General features: G+C 49.7%; 1 protein-coding gene across 1 annotated transcript in view; it reads right to left on the bottom strand.

The window, feature by feature from the left end:
* Window positions 1-11103: 11103 nt before the first annotated feature.
* Window positions 11104-20891, bottom strand: part of ARK2C (arkadia (RNF111) C-terminal like ring finger ubiquitin ligase 2C) — a 106312-nt gene continuing 96524 nt past the window's right edge. Inside the window, exons 4-8 of the mRNA XM_060119635.1 lie at window positions 19394-19523; window positions 17619-17723; window positions 17217-17312; window positions 11713-11819; window positions 11104-11221 (exon numbers count right to left, since the gene is read on the bottom strand). Of these exons, the coding sequence (XP_059975618.1) occupies window positions 11104-11221; window positions 11713-11819; window positions 17217-17312; window positions 17619-17723; window positions 19394-19523 (556 nt within the window). The remainder of the gene's footprint in view (window positions 11222-11712; window positions 11820-17216; window positions 17313-17618; window positions 17724-19393; window positions 19524-20891) is intronic.

Here is a 20891-nt window from a genome sequence, read left to right as displayed (position 1 = left end):
GGGGACTTGTTAGGATCAGATGAAACTACTGCTGTAGTTCGAAACGGTTATGCCTTCTGTTCATCCGGGTGCACTTCATCTCACACAGGGCACCCCCCACCTGCCTCGTTCCCCAAGTTCTTGGGACCTGGGCCGGTTGCCCACAGCTCTTCGTCCAGCATGTTACCCTCCAGCAAGGCCACACCCACCGTCCCCTCTGCTGTGCGTCCTCTGGGGCTGTTTCCATGCTCTTAAGTCTCCTCACCACCGTCCACCCCTCCCTCCCACCCTGTTCTGAGGCCCCAGGCTTGGAGGGTATAATGGTCAGTAAAAAAAGTCAGACAGAGAAAACAAATATGGTATATCATCACTTAGGTGTGGAATCTAAAGCAAACAAACAAACTTGAATACAACAACGACAAAAAACAGACTAGACCAGTCTAGCCTCCCTGCTTCGTAGGGGCGGAACCGAGGACCAGAGCAGGCCTCTGACTCACCAAGGGTCCCACAGGGGCAAAGCTGCACTTGCACTCGGCTATCTGATACCCTTCACGCACTGCGGAGGAGGTGGGGGAGACGTGCACATCGGTGGAGAGGGGAGTCTTGCAGAATCCACGTGTGTCAGGTCCCATCCCCACAGCCCTGCGTCTTTGCGCTGGCACTGCCTTTCCCTTGGGGCCCCCCACTTCTCCTTCCTCGACCCAGGCTGCAGGCAAAGGTCGAGGGAGACCCACTTACCAGGGTGTTGGGGAGAAGGGTAGAGAAAGGAGGAGCCCCTGCTGCCCTCTGCTCCCACCTGCTGCTGCCCCCGAGCCTGCCCTCTGCCCTGAGGAAGGGGTGCCAGACACCCATGAGAAGGCCCCAGGGGAGGGCTCGCTCAAAATCTCACCCCGTCTGCCTCTGGGCTGGGCTTTACCTCTCAATTCCTGCCTCTTCCTTGCAAGCTGGCACAGGAATCCCCCTTTTGGCAGAGCAGAAAGGAAAGCTGGTGCTTTGTGACCGCCTGGAGGGGTGGGATAGGGAGGGTGGGAGGGAGGGAGATGAAAGAGGGAAGGGATATGGGAACAGATGTATATGTATAACTGATTCACTTTGTTATAAAGCAGAAACTAACACACAATTGTGAAACAATTATACTCCAATAAAGCTGTAAAAAAAAAAAAAAAGAAAGGAAAGCTGGGATCGGGAGAAACAAGCAGGCAGCCCAGGGTGCAAACTTGAGGGAGGCGCTAGACCTCAGGCTTGTGCAAAAGCAGGGCTGGCACCCGAAGCTGGGGCTTCCTTAAACATTGCACCCAGGGCATCTCTCTTGCCTCACCCTCAGCCCTGGCCCTAGAAGAAAGACAATCTTCTACCCAAAGCCCCCACAAAGCTCTGTACCCCAACAGTCCGAATTCCAAGGCTGAGACCCAGCAACCAGCCATGGGGAAGAAGATGACATACGCTTCTCTTGGGAAGGTCCCTCCTGAACCCCTCTCACCCTAAGGCCCCTGCTGCCGACATGGCCCCTGGTCATCAATGGGGTGGTCAACCATGGCAGGTGGCCCTGGATGCCACCTCTCCTCCAGCCAAGACCAAACCCCTCACCAGGGCTCTGGGTGAAGAAAACAAAAGATTTTTTATAAGGATGGCTTCTTGAGTGCCAAGGTTTTATAGCAGTGTGATCTTTCCTCACTTGATTTAGAGGTAAGTCGGCATTAAAGAATATTTGGAGAGAACCTTAAATGTAATGCTACAAATACAAACAAAGTACTTCCAAATAAATATCCCGGGGGTCCACATTAAAGAAAAAAGACTCATTCGCAGTTAGCACAAGCTAATTACCCAGCAACTGTTGCACCGAAGTCTAAGAAACACTTGCTCTTAAGCAGGTTAAACAAAAGCCTTCCATCTTATTTTCTCAGCTCTTTGGCTGAACAACACTTTTCTTCCAAGATTTTGATATAAGTACCCTCAGCCCAGTTCAGATACACCCCTTCTTGAATTCTGATTATGTGGGCTCCAATGGCACGAGGTCAGAAGTCCTATGGGTGCCCCACTTCCTGAGGACCCTTGGTGCTGTGTGTCTGTCCTGAACAGGTACCCCCATTAGTCCCAGCCCCTTGACAGAGCTCGGCACCAGGCATCACTCACCCACAGACACCCAAATGCCCTGAGTGAGGGCAAGATAAAGCTTCCAGGGACAGGTGGGGGACCTCAGCCCTGGACAAAGGGAGTAGTGGAGCCTAGAGGAAAGGAGATTTGACATGATGGGCCTGAGTGAATGACTTTTTAAGGGAGGAAAGAACATTTTACCCTAAATTTAAAAGGGGAACTTTGGCCCCTGGGATGGTGGAGGGGGTGGAAGGCAGTGTTGTTAATGAGCTGGAGGGAAGATGCTTCCATCCTTGAGGCTCAATGTGGCTTTTCTTCTAGAATCTCCAGCTGAATGTGGAAAAGACTTTTAATGAAGCAGCGATTCCTGGTGTCTTGGTGTTGAGGCCTCAGCCACCAGCCCTCCTACTGGATAGACAATTACCAGTGGCTGACCATGGTGTGGAATGGCCAGAGGGGAAGAACAGACATTGATGGGGCCTGGGAAACTCTCCAGGAAAAGGAGACGGAGAGAGGGACAAGAGAAGAAATACTATGGAAGGCAGGGATTTAACAGAAAACAAAACAACATCACCATCATCATCTTCTACGTGGCTAATATTTATAGAGTGCTGACTATATTCCAGACAGTGCCTTACACACGTGAGCTCATTAAATTCTCAGAAAGACCTATGAGGCAGATGCTATTGTTATCCCCACTTCATAGATGAAGAAACGGAAGCACAGAGAGTGTAAGTAACTTGCCCAAAGTCACACAGCTAACAAGGTGCCACAGGAAGCCCAAGGGCAGGGGTTTTCCTCAAATGAAATGTTAGCTGGAAGCTCAAGGTATGTAAAGGTGGAAGAACTTCAGCTGTGGCTAGTTGGGGGCAGGGAGGGTTCTGGGACAGAAAGCCCTCAGGAAGTGCAGGCCCCGTGGGAAGGAACGTTGTTTGCAGGTGAGGCTACGTGCAGGGCAAAGGGGAGTGCGGAAAGGACAGTGCCTGGCGGGGAAGGCTCTGGTTTTCTGCCTCCAGGTAATGGAGAGTGTGGGGGAGAAGCCAGGGCCAGAGGCCAGGTGTCATCTTGGGGCCACGCAGTGTCTGCTGGGGTGAAGCAGCTGGGGAGGCCTGGGAGTGAGGCGAGGACAGGGTGCAGGTTAACTTGCTGGGTCACCTTGACTGGCCACAGGGCGCCCAGATTAAACATGACTTCTGGGTGTGTCTGTGAGGGTGTTTCAGATGAGATGAGCATTTGAACTGGTAGACTCAGTAAAGTAACCAGCCCTCCCCTGTGTGCATGGGCCTCATCCAATACCTGGAGGGTCTGGATAGAGCCAAAAGCAGAGGAATGGAGAATGTATCCCCTGCCTTCCTGCCTGCTTGGGCTGGATATCGGTCTCCTCCTACCAGCGGGACTGGGATTTTCCCCATCGTTCCCTAGCTCTCAAGCCTTCTGGACTCAGATTGAATTATACTGTTTGCTGTACTGGGTCTCCAGCTTGCAGAGGGCAGATCATGGGACAGCTTAGCCTCCAGAATCATGTGAGCCAATTCTTCCTCAAAATAAATCTCCACATATATAATATACATATGATATATTATATCATATTATATATGATATATTATATATATCATATCAATCCCATTGGTTCTGTTTCCCCGGAGAACCCTGACAATCACAGCTGGACTCTGTCCTCCTTGACCTCCTGAGGGTTATGGAGACTAGGAGTCACAGGCAGAGCTTGGGTGTTTTCTGAGAAGTCTGTCCTCCTGGGCACTGCGATAGGAGGTGGGAGAGGGGTGGAGATTCGCTAGGCTGCCCGTTGGCCCATGTGTTGGGTGGGCAAAAAATCCGAGGAAAGAGAGCCACTCCCCCAGCCCCAGAAGGCCATGACCCAACAGAGATTAAGTAGACAAAGACAACAGAGGTAGTCTGGGGAGATGTTGGGGGAAGGAGCCTGGTCTGCCATCCACATGCTTACAGTTGGCAAACCAGGGACGGGGAGTGTCCACATGGCTGGCTAGTGGCGGGGCAAGGACTAAGAAGCTATGGTTCCTGAAGGAAGAGATACAGATGGAACTGCGTGGAAAACAACAGACAGCATTTTGGATCATCTCACTGGAAGGAGAACTGGGGATTCTGAACATTCATTAACATAATGAAAACCATGGACTTTAGTTAATAATAATGTATCAATATTGGCCCCTCCACTCTAGCAAATGCACCCAACCAAGGCAAGATGTTAATTACAGGGGCAACTGGGTGGCCATGAGAGTACATATGGGAACTCTCCTTATTTTCAATTTTCTGTACACCTAAAACTGTTCTGAAAAATAAAGTCTCTGACTTAAAAAAAAAAGAGTTCATTAATATGGGTTCTGCTTGCAGTTTATGAGAGAAAGCCATCTTCCAGCTCACTGACCCACACTGTTCTGAGAATAGACTCTAGACACCACAAAGAGTGTCTGACTTTGGGCTCTTAGGAAGGAATAAAAAATCCACTCCAACTTTCAAAAATCAAATTCCTTCTGTCCTATGGAGAAACTGAGGAGCCTCTAGTTCAAACCACAAGCGGTTACATTTGAAATTGATCAAAAATAGGAACTTTCCACTTTAAGATCCATAAAGTTCAGGAAACAGGTTAATGAGATGATTCTTCACAGAATAGAACAGATTCTTTGAGAGATAAAGAGGTAAAAGAAAATAATAGATAAGAGAGGAGGAGGAGGGAGAGGAAGGGAGTTGGGAGGGGGAGAAGTGGGGAGGCTGAAGTGGGGGAGGGAGAAGGGAAACAGGTGAAGGACAGGGAGAGGATAAGGAGACAATAGACACTGTGCGTGTCCTGGATGAACACAGGTCTGTGAGCGGCTTTCTCTGGACGTTTCCTGGGTGTGCACAGAAATAAGCACCCTCCACGAGTGAGGTGTAGTTAGCAATGCAGTTCATTTTTATTAGTTATAAATAAAGTACAAAAAATCCACCAAAAGTGAATCTAAGCATTTACACAATTCCTAATGTCTCCGCCTTTTCATTGATGCACTATTGCTTTAATATTCATAATAAATATTCTTCTAGCTTTCTGCTATAAAATAGTCTATGTAGCAAAATGTTGCACAGCACAACAGAACAGAACAGCAGGAGGATTACAAAAAAGGACAATCAACACTGAGGATAATCCTTTCACTTACCAGGGGCAACCAAATTACCCCCTCGAGGGCCTGGTGTCGCTGGCTCCATAGCTGAGAAATGAGCCACTGCCAAGGCCAGGGGTGGGGCTGGGGAAGGGGAAGGCTGGGGTGAGGAAGGGTGGGGGACAGGCCAGCCAGGGCAAAGGGCACTTCCCACTCCGACCCCACAGAGCAGCATAAGGCATGTCTGTCCAGGAGCCCTGCCAAGGGGCAGCATCCGCCAAGCCCCCTGCCAAGGGGCAGCGTCCGCCAGGCTCGGCAGTGTGGTGGTTATGCCCCAGTGGGCAACTCCACAGGCTGCCTTCACAGAAAGCGGGTAAGCACGGCTCCAGGGTGGAGGCAGAGGGGAAGCTGGGCAGGCAGCAGGCCGGAAGCCCAGGGAATGGGACCCACAGTCCAGCCAGAGCAAAGTTGGGGCTTAGGCACCTTGCACGGCCCAGCCACTCTTACAAGCCTGGCCAGGCAGTGTGGTGAATCTGGGCCTCCGCTCCCTCCCCAATCAGCACCATCCCAGGGGCCTCATGTGGAGGGTGGATTTCTCCACCACGCAAAGGCAGTGATGTCAAGAGGCAAGAGGGAAGGATGAGCTGGAAAGAAACGGGAGGAGGTGAGTCAGGACGAGACTGATATGCAGAGTCGGAGCAGCTCAGAGGCTGCCCCTGGGGACAGGGACCTACTCTTTCCTTTCGGCTCAAAAACTGCTGGGCTCACCGCTGTGCCAGGCTTTGAAGCTACTGCTTCCTCAGACTCTCCCATCCCACTCCTCCTGGGGGGCAGTGAGATTGGAGGCCCACACCCGTTCTCCACAGCAGTCCCTCCTGCCCACAGCCCCCTTGGAGCAATGGCAGAGGGTGAAGGAGATGCTGGGAGGAGAGACCATGGGTCCAAAATCTGTGCCCCAATCTGCTGTCAAGGGCGATGCCTCAACAACAAAGCCTCCTGGAGAGGGTAGGATGGGGGTGCCAATCCCAAACGCCATAGTCTGGGGCTTATAGTCTGCCAACCCCATCCCCATATCTAACAAGACACAGATTTCAGCTCACTCTCCAAATGACCACTAAACCTTGTGAAAGCCCATGTCCAGGGATGTGTCCACACATCTTGCTGCATGTAAAAGGACAGACATCCTTCCAGGTTTCTCCTTTGAGCAAATCCGCTGGATAAATTCTCACTCCACTCTGTTCCTCTCCTCACCTCTCCTTCCCTCCTTCCCTGCACTCTCCCTTTCTTCTCTCCTAAGAGGATGAGGGAGCACAGCGTGGTGGGCTCCCACCGGCTCTGTGTCATATTCTATCCAAGTCTGAGGGACCCTAGAGAAACCCTCCAGTTCACCTTCCTCACCCCAGCCCAGAAAACTGAGACTCAGGGAGGCCAAGTGACTTGCTCAAGGTCACGGGGAAGTTTGCAGAAGAGCTGCTGAAAACCCAAGCCTCCTGACCCCCGGTTCAGAGCTCGTTCTAATAAATCAGGCTTTTGGCTCTCAGACACTCCTGCTGGTAATGTCTAAAGGGCCCAGTTCTGGAACCAGAGAGATTTGCAGCCCAGGTGGAGAGGGTGCCCCTGGACCTTCCTCAGAGGATGGGGGCAGGGTGGCCTGAGGTGTGGAAACAGGGAGAAGGAGAAAAAAAACAGGCTAATGATGGGGGGTTGGGGAGAACGGGCAAGGATAGCAAGTGAAAGGCTTACCCCAGTCTGCTGACGAGTGCAAATTATATTTATATATGTGCTAAATACAGTCACTATATTGGAGTTTTTCACTAGGATCACAGCATACAGAATCAAAGGTTTGCATTTCGTATGGAATGTATCCAAAGAGGCCAGCACCACAGTAGGACAGCTTGCAATCACACACCCTGATAGTCTGGACGAAATAAAGTTCGCGGAATTTTATTTAAGTTTTTTTTTTTTTGTATTCGTAGTTGTTTGTCATCGTACCAATGCATGCAAAGCATTCCACTCCCAGAAACAACGCCAAAATGAGGTAATAGGAGTAATAAAAAAAATTAGTATCCTTTCTAAATAAATAAATTATAATTAAAAATGCAAAACAACTATAAAAATAATTAAATAAGAACCCACGATATCTACAAGTTAGTCATAAATTATGATTGTTAAATATAAGGCATTTAAACTCACAAAACCCTGTAAACTAGCAACGTGCCATGTTTTTTGTTTTTTGTGTTTTTTTTTTTTTTCATTTTTGTTTTTCTATCAGCTGAAATCGCTCTAGCATTTGCTCTACGCGCGCGCAGGAGATGAAACACGAGGGGGGGACCTGACAGACGTTGCTACAGCCCCACGCGGGGAGTGTCTGTCCCGTCGGTAGGCGGGGGCTTGGGGGATTTCTTCAGGAAAAAAAAATCTGGTGCTTTTTCTTCACCGTTGAAAAAACTGTGCTTGTTCATTAGGCGTAAAGAGTTAAGAATACTTGCACGGAGGCTGGAAACATTTGCAGAAGAGGAGCTTGAGTCCCGCCACGGGTAGGGGGCGAGGGCTGGGCCGGGGGCCTAGCTGGAGGAGGAGCCCAGGCTCCGCCCCCGCCGCGCCAGGTGGCCTGGGTTTGTGGGTTTCGAAGATTGGCATCCATGGCGACCCGCTGCGGCCAGGGCTGCAATGTGGCTGGAGGCCCAACTGGAATCCTGGGGCAGCTCTCGCCCCAGAAGGCACTCATGCGTCTCAGTCAAGAAGGGGTCTGAGTCCCTTGAGTTGAGCAGGAGGACGACAGTGGGCTGAAGCCAAAGCCTGCCTCTTCTCCAGTCTTCCCAGGCTCCCAGACGTCGAGGGAGGGGAAGCACAGACCCCTCTCCTCTCTTCTCACCCCGCCTGGCTGCCTGCTGAGGAAGCCCGGGGGGGGGGGGGGGGCTGGGAGGTGCCCACCTGCAAGGTAGGAGGGCCCCAGAGAGATGGGCATGGGGGGCTCCAGGATCTACCCCCAAAGTCAGAGCTGACCTCTCCCCTCTGGGTGACCTTCACCCCAGTCGCTGGCTAACGTTAGCCCGGGGCACTCAGGGAGCCTGCAGAGAACTGGGGGGAGGAGGGGACCCATCCCACTCTCAGCCTATGATATAGGCGTTAGTGCCTTTGGGGAAGGTTGCTGTCAACAGCTTGGTGGGCACACAGCTCTCCCACCTTGAAAAATGTGTTGATGTTAGGGAGGATCAGAGAATGTGATTGTTGGAAGGAAATTTAGCAAGCTTCCAATCCAACCTCTTTGTGTGCAGCTGAGGAAACTGAGGCCCAGAGAGAAGGAGGCAACTTCTAGAGCTGCCCATTTTGTCGGTCAAGAGCCAAGACGGAAGCCAGACACCAGCTCCCGTTCCCTCCGGCCTCCCCACCAACCCACCACCTGCTGGCCTTGCAAGGCAGCCTGGGAGAGAACAAAGGACTGAGACTAAGTGGGGAGTGACTTTCCCTGGACCACCCTGCCTACCTCTGGGTCAAAGCAGGGTAGGGAGAGTTCCCGACTTCCTGGGGCTGCTAGTAACTAGCTCTCTCCAAAATCCTGACAAGTACTTTCCGATTCATGGGCTTTCCAGCCGTTGGCCCTGGAGACACTGTTCACACACTGGACCCACTGAATGGGACAGTATAATGCTCGTGCCATCGACCTGGGATCAGACTAGTCACCCTTTGCACTCTATCGCCTTCGCTCCTCAACTGGACTGTAAGCTCCTGGAGGCCAGGGATGTCGTCTCCCTGGCTGTTGTCTTCTCCAGCCCCTGCCCTGGCAAGTACTCGGTACAGATGGTCTTGGGCTGACTGAGATCCTTGAGTAACCCTCCTTCCAGAAGCCATGACCCCCACTCTCTGCCTGCAGGTGTCCAGAGCAGCCATCCCTCCACCTGACAGCTCCATATGTGCTAGAAGGTTCTACCTCAAGCCAAAATATGCCTCCCCATCATTTTTACCCATTGGTCCTGGTTTTACCCTTTGTAAGAAACAATGCAGACTCAAATTTTCTTAACCTTATGGTATTTCTTCATATATGTGATAAATATCCTGTTCCCCTTAGTCTTCTCTTATTGATATAAAGGCATTGAGACTGGGGCAAGGGATGAGGGGAGAGGGAGGCTTTGAGGGCAGTGCAAATGAGAGAGAGAAGGAGTGAGCAGGAGAGGCAAAGGAAGAGAGCAGAATTCTAGCTGGGCTGGTGTTTTCCACAGATGGACAAAGAAAGTTGGATTGGGGTTGGAATTTGGTGGACTTTCGCATCTCCATTCCCTTGTCCTCCCATCTCTCTGCTCCCTTTGAGATTCAGAAAAATTATGGAGTGGTTCAGAAAAACACACTGTATGGTGTCATTTGGAACTTCCAGGTCTTGTCTCCCACCACCCCCATCCCTAAACCCCAAGGAGGTTCCCAGGAGAGCACAGAATGCGTTGGGCAGAGAGCATTAATCCTCACAACATCTAGGTGAGGTAGAAGAGGTGGAAATGGGGATGCACTGTTGTTTCTCCCCACTGTAAGGAGAAGGAAACTGAGGCACAGGGAAAGAAAGGGACTTGCCCAAGGTTATCAAAGAGAGAAAGAGCCAGAGGCTAGGAACACAGGGCCTCCCAACCCAGCTAAGGTGGTCTCTGGGCCAGGGCCATCTCTGAGGGACTCCATCAGGATTTGAGACATTCCAAAGGAAGCTCAAGGTCCTCCTCGAGGTCCACGGTGTTTGACCTCAGCCCTTGCGTGCTAGCTGAGAGCACTTTGGCCAAGACCAGGTGTCCATCACCTATGCTACTTTATCTTTAGTATCTGGTTAATTTTTTGCATTAGAGAGGCAGTGGCCAAATTGCCTCTTTGTGACAGGGCATAAGCACAGCCAAAAGGAAGACGCTGGCGTGAGCAGGGATATCCTGGCTCCGAGGAACCTGGGGCAGCTCTGGCTGAAAGCTGACGCCTCCTGGTTCAGTGTGGAACTTGTTGGGGGGATGGTTGGAGCTAAGTAGATGGGCTCTGGAAGTGCGGAGCCCTCCTTCAAGACAGACTTCTCCCCTTTGCCTACTCACATGCTGCCTTCCCAACCCCGGCTGAGCCCCTCAGAGGCCCATCTAAGTCCCCATCTGCTCCTTTTCCAGTCCTCCTCTTTCCTGGACGCCCCTCCACTGCTCCGTGCACTGTAAACATGAGAAAAACAAAAGCCAAGAGAAAACAAAAACAAAACGAGAACCCCCTCCCGCCTCCCAACCTGGGTGAAAAAAAAATCATCCTTTTTCACCGTAAACAGGATTTGGCTTTTTTCTTCACCTTTGATTCCTTTTTCCTTTTCTCTCGTAAAGACGGGAAGATTCGGGCTGTCGTTGGTTGGTTCAGTCAGGCACCAAAACAAGAAACTCAATGAGAACTATTTGGTGCGGATTCGGTAACAGCGACATGTCCACCACAGATGACTAGAGCACCACACACGACATTTTTCTTAAGCTAACATGCTCTGGCTGCCATCCACAGAATTAGCTAGAGACCCCTACATGGTTTCTACGTGGTCAAGAGGTATATATACAATCCTTCAAAGGACAGGATTGAGGGGCCGGGCTATCAGCTAGGACCTGCAGGATCACATCTAGATTCTCAGCAGCATGGGCCCCCCCTTCCCACCCCTGCTCCGGGCACTGCCAGCTCCCTCCCTCCCGCAAAGCAGGCGGATGGACATGGACGGACGGACAGGGCAGTCGCCACTCTGGACAGGTGGGCCTCCCCCACCCCCTCCTTTCCTCAGACACGGATACCACCAACTCCTCTTTCCACAAAATGTGCTTGCAGGCTTTTCCTCTACATCAAATGGCTCAGAAGGCAAAGTTTGGCTGCAAGGGCTATGGCCGTGGGGGGACCTGGTGAAGGAAAATGGGGTGTCCACTGGCTAATTCCTCCCTCAGCTGTCAGCTCCCAGTTGTGTCTCAATGTCCACTCGGCAGATGGGGCATTTCTTGCTCATGGCGAGCCACTGGTCCACACACAGTTGGTGAAAGAGATGCATACAGGGTAGGCGCCTGGAAGAGAGGAGGGTAAGTCGGAGGAATGGTCAAGGAGAAGGGCCCCGGGCTGTGCCAGGAGCCATGGGACACTGACTACTCGGGGAATGAGGAGACTCATACCCAGGACCACTGGGGGACTGGCCAAAGAAGGTTTTGGGGGCTCTGCCATGGAGTAAAGCTGTGGCTGGGCTGGGAATTCATGACAGGAAGGAAAGTCCCAAGGCCCTCCTCCTCCTGGCCCTCCAGATCAACCTGAAATGAAGCCAGGACTTTATCTGAGTTCCATTCAGGCCAAATGTCTCTCTGTTCTCCTAGCTTTGTGTCCGGGAGTCCACACCATGGGCACCACACATCTAGAATGTTCCACACCCCACCTTCCTAGGACAACCACAGAGCACACTGTGCACCCTTGGCACATGCACAGGCAAACAAGCACCCCTGACACATGGTGCAGGATCACCAATCCCCATGAAGGAAGAGGGGACCTCAAAAGGCGGGGCTCCTACCTCACATCTTCTCCATCTTCCAGCAGAGACAGACAGATTGTGCATTTCTCATCCGTGTCTGACTCCTCCCCCTCTTCCTTCTTGCCCTTGCCGTCCTGGGGTCTTCGCTGTGTGAAGCAGAGGAAGAGCACCGACTCACCTGGTGGCCCCTGTCTTTCATCCACAGCCTCCCCCTCCCTTTCAGCCTCCTTTCCCTGGGAGTCAGTCACTTTTTAAGTTCTGAAATAACACCCAGACTTCTGTGCACTTCCCAGACCCTTCTCCCTGCCTCCTCCCCATGCCGCCTCCTTGCTTCAGGATACAGAGTGCAGGAGTGGAGCCGCGGAAGAGGCCAAGCAGTTTTTGTTGTTCCAGGCAATTTATGTCCCAGGTATAAACTTTATACTGTCCTAGAGGCATAGAGTTTAGAAAGGAATTGAGTACCTAATGAACCAATCTTCGGAAAACTATGGCTTGTGCATAAACAGCTTCCTCTATTCTAGTCCCCTCGTGCTGTCCACTCCTCCTTACATCCTTTCCAACCTATACCCTTGCCTCCAGACTTCTCCCTCCACTTTCAGGTTCAGCATGCTTCATCTATCCTTCCATCCATCCTTCCATCCATTCACTCTTCTTTCCCTTCCTCTTTCCCTTCCTTCCTTCCTTCCTTCCTTCCTCTCTTTCTCTCAACTAATGTCTATTCACTTCTTCATTCATTACTAGATGAAGGCAGATTTCCTCAACTGGGCATTACCTCCTATTATTTGTACCACACTTATTCTATGTTGTTTGATCTCTCTGCCTGTCCAGAAAGTTCCTTTAAAATAGGCACAAGTTCCACTGTACACTGGAAACTAACACAACATTGTAAATCAACTATACTTCAATTTTTTTTAAAAGGTATTAATTTTTTAAAAAGGTAAGCACTAGTTCTAATACCATGTTAGACATCATGCAGCACTCTGTTTATACTTGTTGACTTTAATTGTCCTGTTTTAAATTCTTTGCTAATTATTTGAAGATAGTTAACTACTATGTAGAAAGTTCCAAGTTCTTGGATGGTGTCGACCATGGCTCACCCTTCTTTAGATACTGCCCCACCCTTGGTCAAGTACAAAGCACATCACTGGTGCTTAAAAAAATATTCTGGGGAGGAAGGAATCTAATCAGTGAATGGAATCAGCCCACTTTCTTGTTCCCATCTCCATGCTATGCAGTGAAACATTCTGATAATACCCACGGGAAGAAAACTAAACCTTTTCCCCCCTCTCCAGGGATAAGCAGACTTAAAGGTCATTTTGCCAAGAGAAATCTGAAGACTCACAAGATAAAGATCACCCAGAGAGTGACTATGACCTTCGGGCCAGGCCTAAATGCCAGGTGTCCCCAGTCTGGTCCCTGGTCCTCAGCTCTGGAGTCTGAAGTAATCTGGGGAATTGTGTAACCTTATTAGAACATACAAGAAAATCTATACCTTCTGCTCTCAGCCTCCCTGTGCCCTATACACCCAACTGCAATAAGTTTACCCTTAACCAGAAAATCAGAATTACATCCATAGTCCCATATAATTGTCATGGGTTTGGAGTATGAATGGAATGGTGATGATCTGCCTGCCTAAGAACCCAGCTGTGTTTGCTGGTGGAGTGGCCTTCTTTTTTTTTTTTTTTTGCAGTATGTGGGCCTCTCACTGTGTGGCGTCTCCCGTTGCGGAGCACAGGCTCCGGACGCGCAGGCTCAGCGGCCATGGCTCACGGGCCCAGCTGCTCCGCGGCATGTGGGATCTTCCCGGACTGGGGCACGAACCCGTGTCCCCTGCATCGGCAGGCGGACTCTCAACCACTGCAAAGAGTGGCCTTCTTTTAGTTGGCCCTTTGAGAAAAGGGAGTTCCATAAAAAATACCATTGAGACTATTTTCTATTGTTTTCTCCCACCATTATTCAGGATTTCCTTTATATAGTTAATAATATTAACTTAATAGTCCTACCTTGTTTTACTATATCTAATCTATATTTCTTTAAACTATATTGTCTCTTTTCAAATCTTATCCTCTTTCTTCCTTTGTGTTTTTAATCTTTTAGGTCTTCCAGTTTTTGTCTTCTCTTTTCATTATCTATGTAACTTTTATTTTAACTATAAGTTTCTTCAGCATTTTTAATTTAATATGTATTTTAAAGGTTCCCACACAGAACCTTATGTGGAAACTGTCCCTTTTGCCCTTACCTTCTCATTTTCATTAACATTCTGTTTTCACTTTGATGTTATTGACATTAATTTTGTATGTAATTTTCATATCTTTTCCTAATTCTTGTTTTTTTATATTTTCTTTTTGACTATATTTTTATTTATTCTTATCATATCATTGCTTTTTTTTTTTTTTTTTTTTTTTTTGCGGTACGTGGGCCTCTCGCTGTTGTGGCCTCTCCCATTGCGGAGCACAGGCTCTGGACGCGCAGGCTCAGTGGCCATGGCTCACAGGCCTAGCCGCTCCACGGTATGTGGGATCCTCCCAGACTGGGGCACAAACCCGTGTCCCCTGCATCGGCAGGCGGACTCTCAACCACTGCGCCACCAGGGAAGCCCCTATCATTGCTATTTTAAAATATCCTTTTTTGTTTTATATTATTTTACTCTCAGTTTAAATTTTTTAATTTTTTTATATTTTGGGGGATCTTAAATGTTATCATTTTGCATTTTTAATTCTTCGTATTCCTGTTTTTATAATATTTTATTCCCCTGTCTCCTTTTATTCCCATAATTTTTTTAGCTCAACTCTTTTTTTTTTTTTTTTTTTTTTTTTTCGGTACGCGGGCCTCTCACTGTTGTGGCCTCTCCCGTTGCAGAGCACAGGCTCCGGATGCGCAGGCTCAGCGGCCACGGCTCACAGGCCCAGCCGCTCTGTGGCATGTGGGATCTTCCCAGACCGGGGCACGAACCTGTGTCCCCTGCATCGGCAGGCGAACTCTCAACCACTGCGCCACCAGGGAAGCCCTCAACTCTTTATGTCATTGGTTCAGTCCATTTTCCCTTTTCATTCTTAGCATTAGTTCTTTTCCTTATCTCCTCTCGGCCTGTTGAAGTAATGACAGCTGAAGTGTGCATCTCTGGCAGGAGTGAGCCCACCCTGGTCAGGAAGGTAGAAGTTGTTCCCGGGCTCCTGAACGCACCTCACTCCCTTCCACGTCCTTCTCCAAAAGCTTCAAGCTCTCCCTCCAGAGAATGATCATTTTCTCCATGCAGATGACACGCTTAATTACTGAAATACTGTTGTTTCCTCTATTAACATACTATCCATGACTGACACATAATAGATGTGTCAGTAAATGTTGATTGGAATCACTGATGGATAAATCCAGTGCCTCCATGAGGAGCTGCATAGACCAAGGTTCATGGTCTTTGCCATTGACACCATGGGTACCTGGGCAAGCCTAGAATCAAGGTGAGAGCAGCTCCCTACTCCTGAGCACTCACTGGGTACTGGGCACTGTGCTAAGCCATGTATACGCACTGTCCCACTGAATCCCCAGAGTCCCCCTATGGCAGCTACTAACATATCTTTCCCATTTTGCATGAAAAAGGGCAAGAGAAGGGCCAGAAAAGCCAAGTAAGTTGTCCGGAGTCACACAGCTATAAGTGGTGGTTAGGGACTGAGTGTTTGTCCCCCTCCCCCAAATTCATATGTTGAAACCCTAACCACCCCTCCCAATGTGATGGAGATGGGGTCTCGGGGGGGTAATTAGGTCTAGGTGAGGTCATGAAGGTAGGTCCCCCATGATGGGATTGGTGCCCTTATAAGAAGGGAAAAAGACACCAGAGCTTCCTCTCTGCCATGTGAGGACACAGCAAGAAGTCAGCCGTCTGTGAGCCTGGAAGAGAGCCCTCACCAAGAACCAAATCTGCCAGTGCCTTGGTCTTGGACTTCCCAGCCTCCAAAACTGTCAGAAATAAATGTCTGTTGTTTAAGCCACCAAGTAGAAGGCATTTTGTTATAGCAGCCCAAAGACAGTAGTAAAACGGAAATTCAAAACTGGCCCCATCTGTTTCCAACACCTAGTGCTCACAACCACTGCAGCCTATGGCCTCCTGAGGGGGTGAAGATGGGCTCCGGCTTGACCACCATGAGCATTTTCCTGCTCCAAGTTTCTCAGTGCTTGTCAAGCTTTTAATTCCCAAATTTTAAAAAGTATTGGGCTTCCTTGGTGGCGCAGTGGTTGAGAGTCCGCCTGCCGATGCGGGGGACACAGGTTTGTGCCCCGGTCCAGGAAGATCCCACATGCTGCAGAGTGGCTGGGCCCGTGAGCCATGGCCGCTGAGCCTGCGAGTCCGGAGCCTGTGCTCCGCAACGGGAGAGGCCACAACAGTGAGAGGCCCGCGTACCGCAAAAAAAAAAAAAAAAAAAGTATTTATTTACCTGTTTTCATAGCAGACTTTATTTCATAGAGCAGTGTTAGTTTATTCGAAAACTGAGCAGAAAATACAGCGTGTTCCCTCCCTTCCCCTCTCAAAACTCACAGAGTTTGCCCTATTAATATCTTGCACTTGTGTGGTACATTTGTTACAACTGATGCACCAAGAGTGATACATCATTATTAATAAAGTCCATTCATTTACATTAGGGTTCTAAGGGTTTAACAAATGCATAATGTCATGTCGTGTCCACCATTACAGTAGCATAAAAAATAGTTTCACTGCCCTAAAAGTCCCCTATCATTCACCTATTCATTTGCCTATCCCTCTCCTAAAGCCCCTGGCAACAACGGATCTTTTTACTGTCTACTCTTACCTTTTCTAGAATGCTGTGTATTTGGAATCATACAGTCTGCAGCCTTTTCAAGTCAGCTTCTTTCACTTAGTAATATGCAGTTAATACATATTTTCTGCATCACATCTATTCATGGCTTAATAGCTTATTTTTTAAAATCATGGAATAATATTCCATTGTATGGATCTACCAAAGTTTACTTACCCATTTACTTATTGAAAGACAGATTGGTTACTTCCAAATTTCTTATTCATTTGAATTTTTTTTAAAATTTAACTCCAATTCCTGGACTTCAATCCTACTCCAGTCTTCCTCCACAGGCTTAGGGTACAGCCTGTGAATCTGTGGCTTTAAAAGCAGCCCACGTGAACCTGACACTCCCCAAGGACTGGAAACCTACGCTCTGAAGCCTTAGCCGCCTGTTTGTCCACATGTGAGATTGGACTTGGAATCTTTTCTAAGGCAAATCTCAGCCTGCAGTGTAGGTGCTCCCTTGGCCCTCCTCATTCAGATACAAACATTCATCTGCCTGTACACCCACTCACAAGTCCACATGCACACACACATACCCAGCTCCCCTCCTGGTCACACCTGGCAGAAGCAAGGGAGAAGACCCTGGGAAGGTAGCAGAGCTTCAGAGCATCTAGCCAGAGCAAAAGCTTCTAGATTTCGGACCGTGCCCCTCGGGGGAAAGCTGGGCCAGGGTCAACTAGATGGTCCCCACCCCAACCCCAACTATGCAGGCTGACCTGCTGGTTGGCTCACCTTCTTGTACTTGTGGGGGAAGGTGAACCTCTCAATGGTGTTCTGTACAGCTCCCCGAGTCACATTTCCCAACCTGTCCTCGAGCTGCAGCAGCTCCTACAAAGAGAGAACATGTGGATGTGTGCATTCTGCACGTGCAAACACGCGGCACTCATGATAAGGAGGAGGGGCGCTGAGAGACCTGCAGAGCATTCACGTCGACGGGAAGAATTGTCAGATGCTCAAAGACTGCGAGATCTCTACTCACTCTCTTTTTCTCTCTCCTACTCTCAACCCTGAGGCTACGCCTACCACCCATGCCCTCCCCACCCGCTGGGGAGGGAGAGGGGACAGTGGCATCTCCACCACGCCAGCAAGAGCCAGGCTGACGGGAGGGTCCCCAGGCAGAGGGGCGGGGCTTACCTCATAGCTCTCCCGCACAGCGGAGGTGTGTCTGCTGGCATTCAGTCCCTGGAGAGCAAGGAAGTGAAGCTGAGGGTAAGGGTAGTTTCGGATTTCATGGACGACCTGTTGGGGAGAAAATGCCTCAGACAGGATTCCAGGCTCCAAGAGCCCAGCTTCTGACTCCCCCTCCCATAGCCAATCAGCGCACCCCTGAGATGTTGCGGTGTTCAGAAGCGCTGTCTTTCCTCCTCCTGTGTCCCCCTCTCCTCATCAAGAACCAAGCCTGGGCCGAACCAGCCCCAGAAAGAATAACAAAATCAGTAAAGTAACAGCTAACCTGACTGGGCATTTATTTCATGGCAGGCACTGTTAAGCCCTTCGAACGATTAATTGAATCATCTCACCCGACCTGTAACCTGGGTGCAATTACTACTCCCATTTTGCTGATAGGGTAAGTGAGACACAAGCGGATGAGGTAAGTGACAGAACCATGGTTTCAAACCCAGGCAGTCGAATGGCAAAGTTCACTCCCTTCCCCTCCGCTCTGTACTGCCCAGAACAGGGTGGGGCAAGTGAGGGCACAAAATTTAAGGAGGCACCGAATGACTCAGTAACCAAGATAAATAATACTTTAATGTAGTATTTTAAAAATCAAAATTAATGCAAAGAATCCATAATGAACAAACTATCAAAATTTTAAATAAAAACAGGATCTGATCCTTTCCTTGCACGGCCTTGCCTCACTCACCTCACCCTGACTCTCACCCTGTCTCCAGCTGTGAGTCAGAGCTCCTCAGCTTACTCCTGCATGATCCTGGACTTAATCTTTCTATGCCTCAGTTTGCCAATCTGTAAAACAGGGATAAAACCTTTCGTGTGGTGTTTTTGCGAGGCTAGTGATTAGAACAGTGCCTGGTATGCAGTGAGTGCTCAATAACCACTAGCTTTTATTCTTAGGAGATGGTGCTTCATAAGGCGAACCTTAGAACTTCCGAGCTGACAAGGCTTCTGGGATTATTCATCCAAGCCTCTCATTCTACAAATGAGGAGAGACTGAGGTGCTGAGTGGTTAAAGGGCAAAGGTAAGGGCTGGAAGGGCCGAATTATGCTCCAGGGCAGCAGCATGAAGAAGCTGTCTGGAAATAAGATTTTCAATCAGCCTTTCGCTGCTTTAGTGGACTATCTCCACCTTCATTCCACACAGCTCGGGATGCCAGGTATGCAAAGGCCCCAAACCCAACCGGATCCTCCCACAGTCGCCACACCCTGCAGCGCTGAAGGCCGGCCCTCTGCACAAGGCAGCACCAGATCAGCAGGCAGCCCCAGGGGCCACTTCTGGGGTCTCTTGTGTTCCCCACACCAGGCATCTTCATGCCATTTCACGGATAAGTAAAACCAAACCCCCGGGAGAAGCTGACCCAATAAATTAACTAAATGAGGTCACATGGGGTCCAGGGACTACGCTGCTTGCTCTTAGCCCTGAGCCTTTCCCCCACCCTCCTTCACTCCACCCCCCCACCCCCCCAGACCAGGGCCTGCCACTGGGCCCCTTGCCCCACCCCCAGTGCCCCACCTCCTTTCAGCAGTGCTGGCTTCTGGTCCAGCAGCTTTGCTTTCTTTCCCCTTCAAGCCCAGTTGGGAATAGGAGCTGGGAGGGGAGGGGATGGGAGTGGCTGACCTGCCTGTGCTCAGGACACAGCCGGGCAGGACACAAGGGAGCCACAGGCCTCAGCCCACCATGGGCACCAACAGGCAGCAAGGGAGTCAATCTCCTGGCAGAGCCTCTCACTCACCATCTGCGTGGAGGAGGAGTTTCGGGGAAAATGGTGCATTCGAGGAGTCGCTAGGTAATGCTGATAGTGCTGAGGCATGGGCCGCACCTGGAACTGAGCGGGACTCAAGCCGGTGTCCACACTGAGATCCCTGCAGGGACACAGCCACGGTGAAGCACAGGTGATCCGGCCAGCGGGTTGCAGAAGGGACCTCAGACATCAAGCCCGTCGAGTAGAATCAGAGTCACAAACTGCCAGAGCTGCAAGGGAGTCAGTCTCGCCTAGCCCTGCCCCTCTCTTTATGGCGAAGGGAACCGAGACTCAGAGAAGGAAGGGCTCTGCTACATCGAAGGAACTAGTATAGTCTGGGCCTCATACTACTTGAGACTAGTGCACCAAAGCCCGTCCCTGAGAGACATGCTGAAAGAGGAATCCAAATAAGCTGGTCACGGATACAGAGCAAAGGAAAGACAGCTCCAGACAAAGTGGAGGGGGGCAGAGGCCACACTTTTACCAGTTTGAGAAAATAATAGGAGAGGGACCTGCAGCTGTGAGGCAGGAAAGCCCTCCTGGACCAACGCCCCTGCTCCTCACCATACAGGAAACTCATTTCACTTAAAAATCAATCAACTGAAAAGGATCCAGTGTTCCTTGGAAAATGGCTAAGTTCTGGTCTGAGACAGAAAAAAAAAAGTGCAACATGAGATTGACACATCTTGTCATAACTAAAAGCAAGGAAGTTATCAAGGTCAAGTCAAAAGGATTCGGGAACCATCAGATTGAAACATCTTGTCATAACTAAAAGCAAGGAAGTTATCAAAGTCAAGTCAAAAGGATTCGGGAACCATCCTGGAGAGGCTCCCACTGGCAGAGTTTGGGCATTTTGCATCAATGAGTGTAACTGCAATAGACTGAAATACATGAAATAGGTTCAAATCCATGAGAATGAAATGATGCTAAAGAAAATTGGTCCCCTTTGAAGGATGCTAGGGATGCTTCATTTTGAAAACTAATAAATAAAGGGGAAGGGGCTTCCCTGGTGGCGCAGTGGTTGAGAGTCCGCCTGCCCATGCAGCGGACACAGGTTCGTGCCCCGGTCTGGGAAGATCCCACATGCCACGAAGCGGCTGGACCCATGAGCCATGGCCGCTGAGCCTGCGTGTCTGGAGCCTGTGCTCCGCAACGGGAGAGGCCACAACAGTGAGAGGCCCGTGTACCGAAAAAGAAAATAATAATAAAAAGTAAAGGGGAAGAACCAAACATTTATCCTGCCTTTCCTCTGTTAACTGTACTTCAGGGTAACCAAATCGTGGATGAAGGAAAATTGCTCTTTATGTAAGTTTTCTAGCTAATAAATGAATAAGGAATGATTGAATTATTTGTCACCTTATTTCATCCCCTAAAGAAATAAAGGATCTGGGCAAAGATGATCAATTGCTACTAACATCACACAGGAGAAACAACCAGCTATCTGCTGGAAGAACACAGCACCTCGTAGGAAGTGTTTTTTGCAAAAAAT

This window comes from Mesoplodon densirostris, chromosome 15 (genome assembly GCF_025265405.1).
Source record: "Mesoplodon densirostris isolate mMesDen1 chromosome 15, mMesDen1 primary haplotype, whole genome shotgun sequence".
NCBI lineage: Eukaryota > Metazoa > Chordata > Mammalia > Artiodactyla > Ziphiidae > Mesoplodon > Mesoplodon densirostris.
This window is presented reverse-complemented; position numbering and strand designations above follow the sequence as displayed.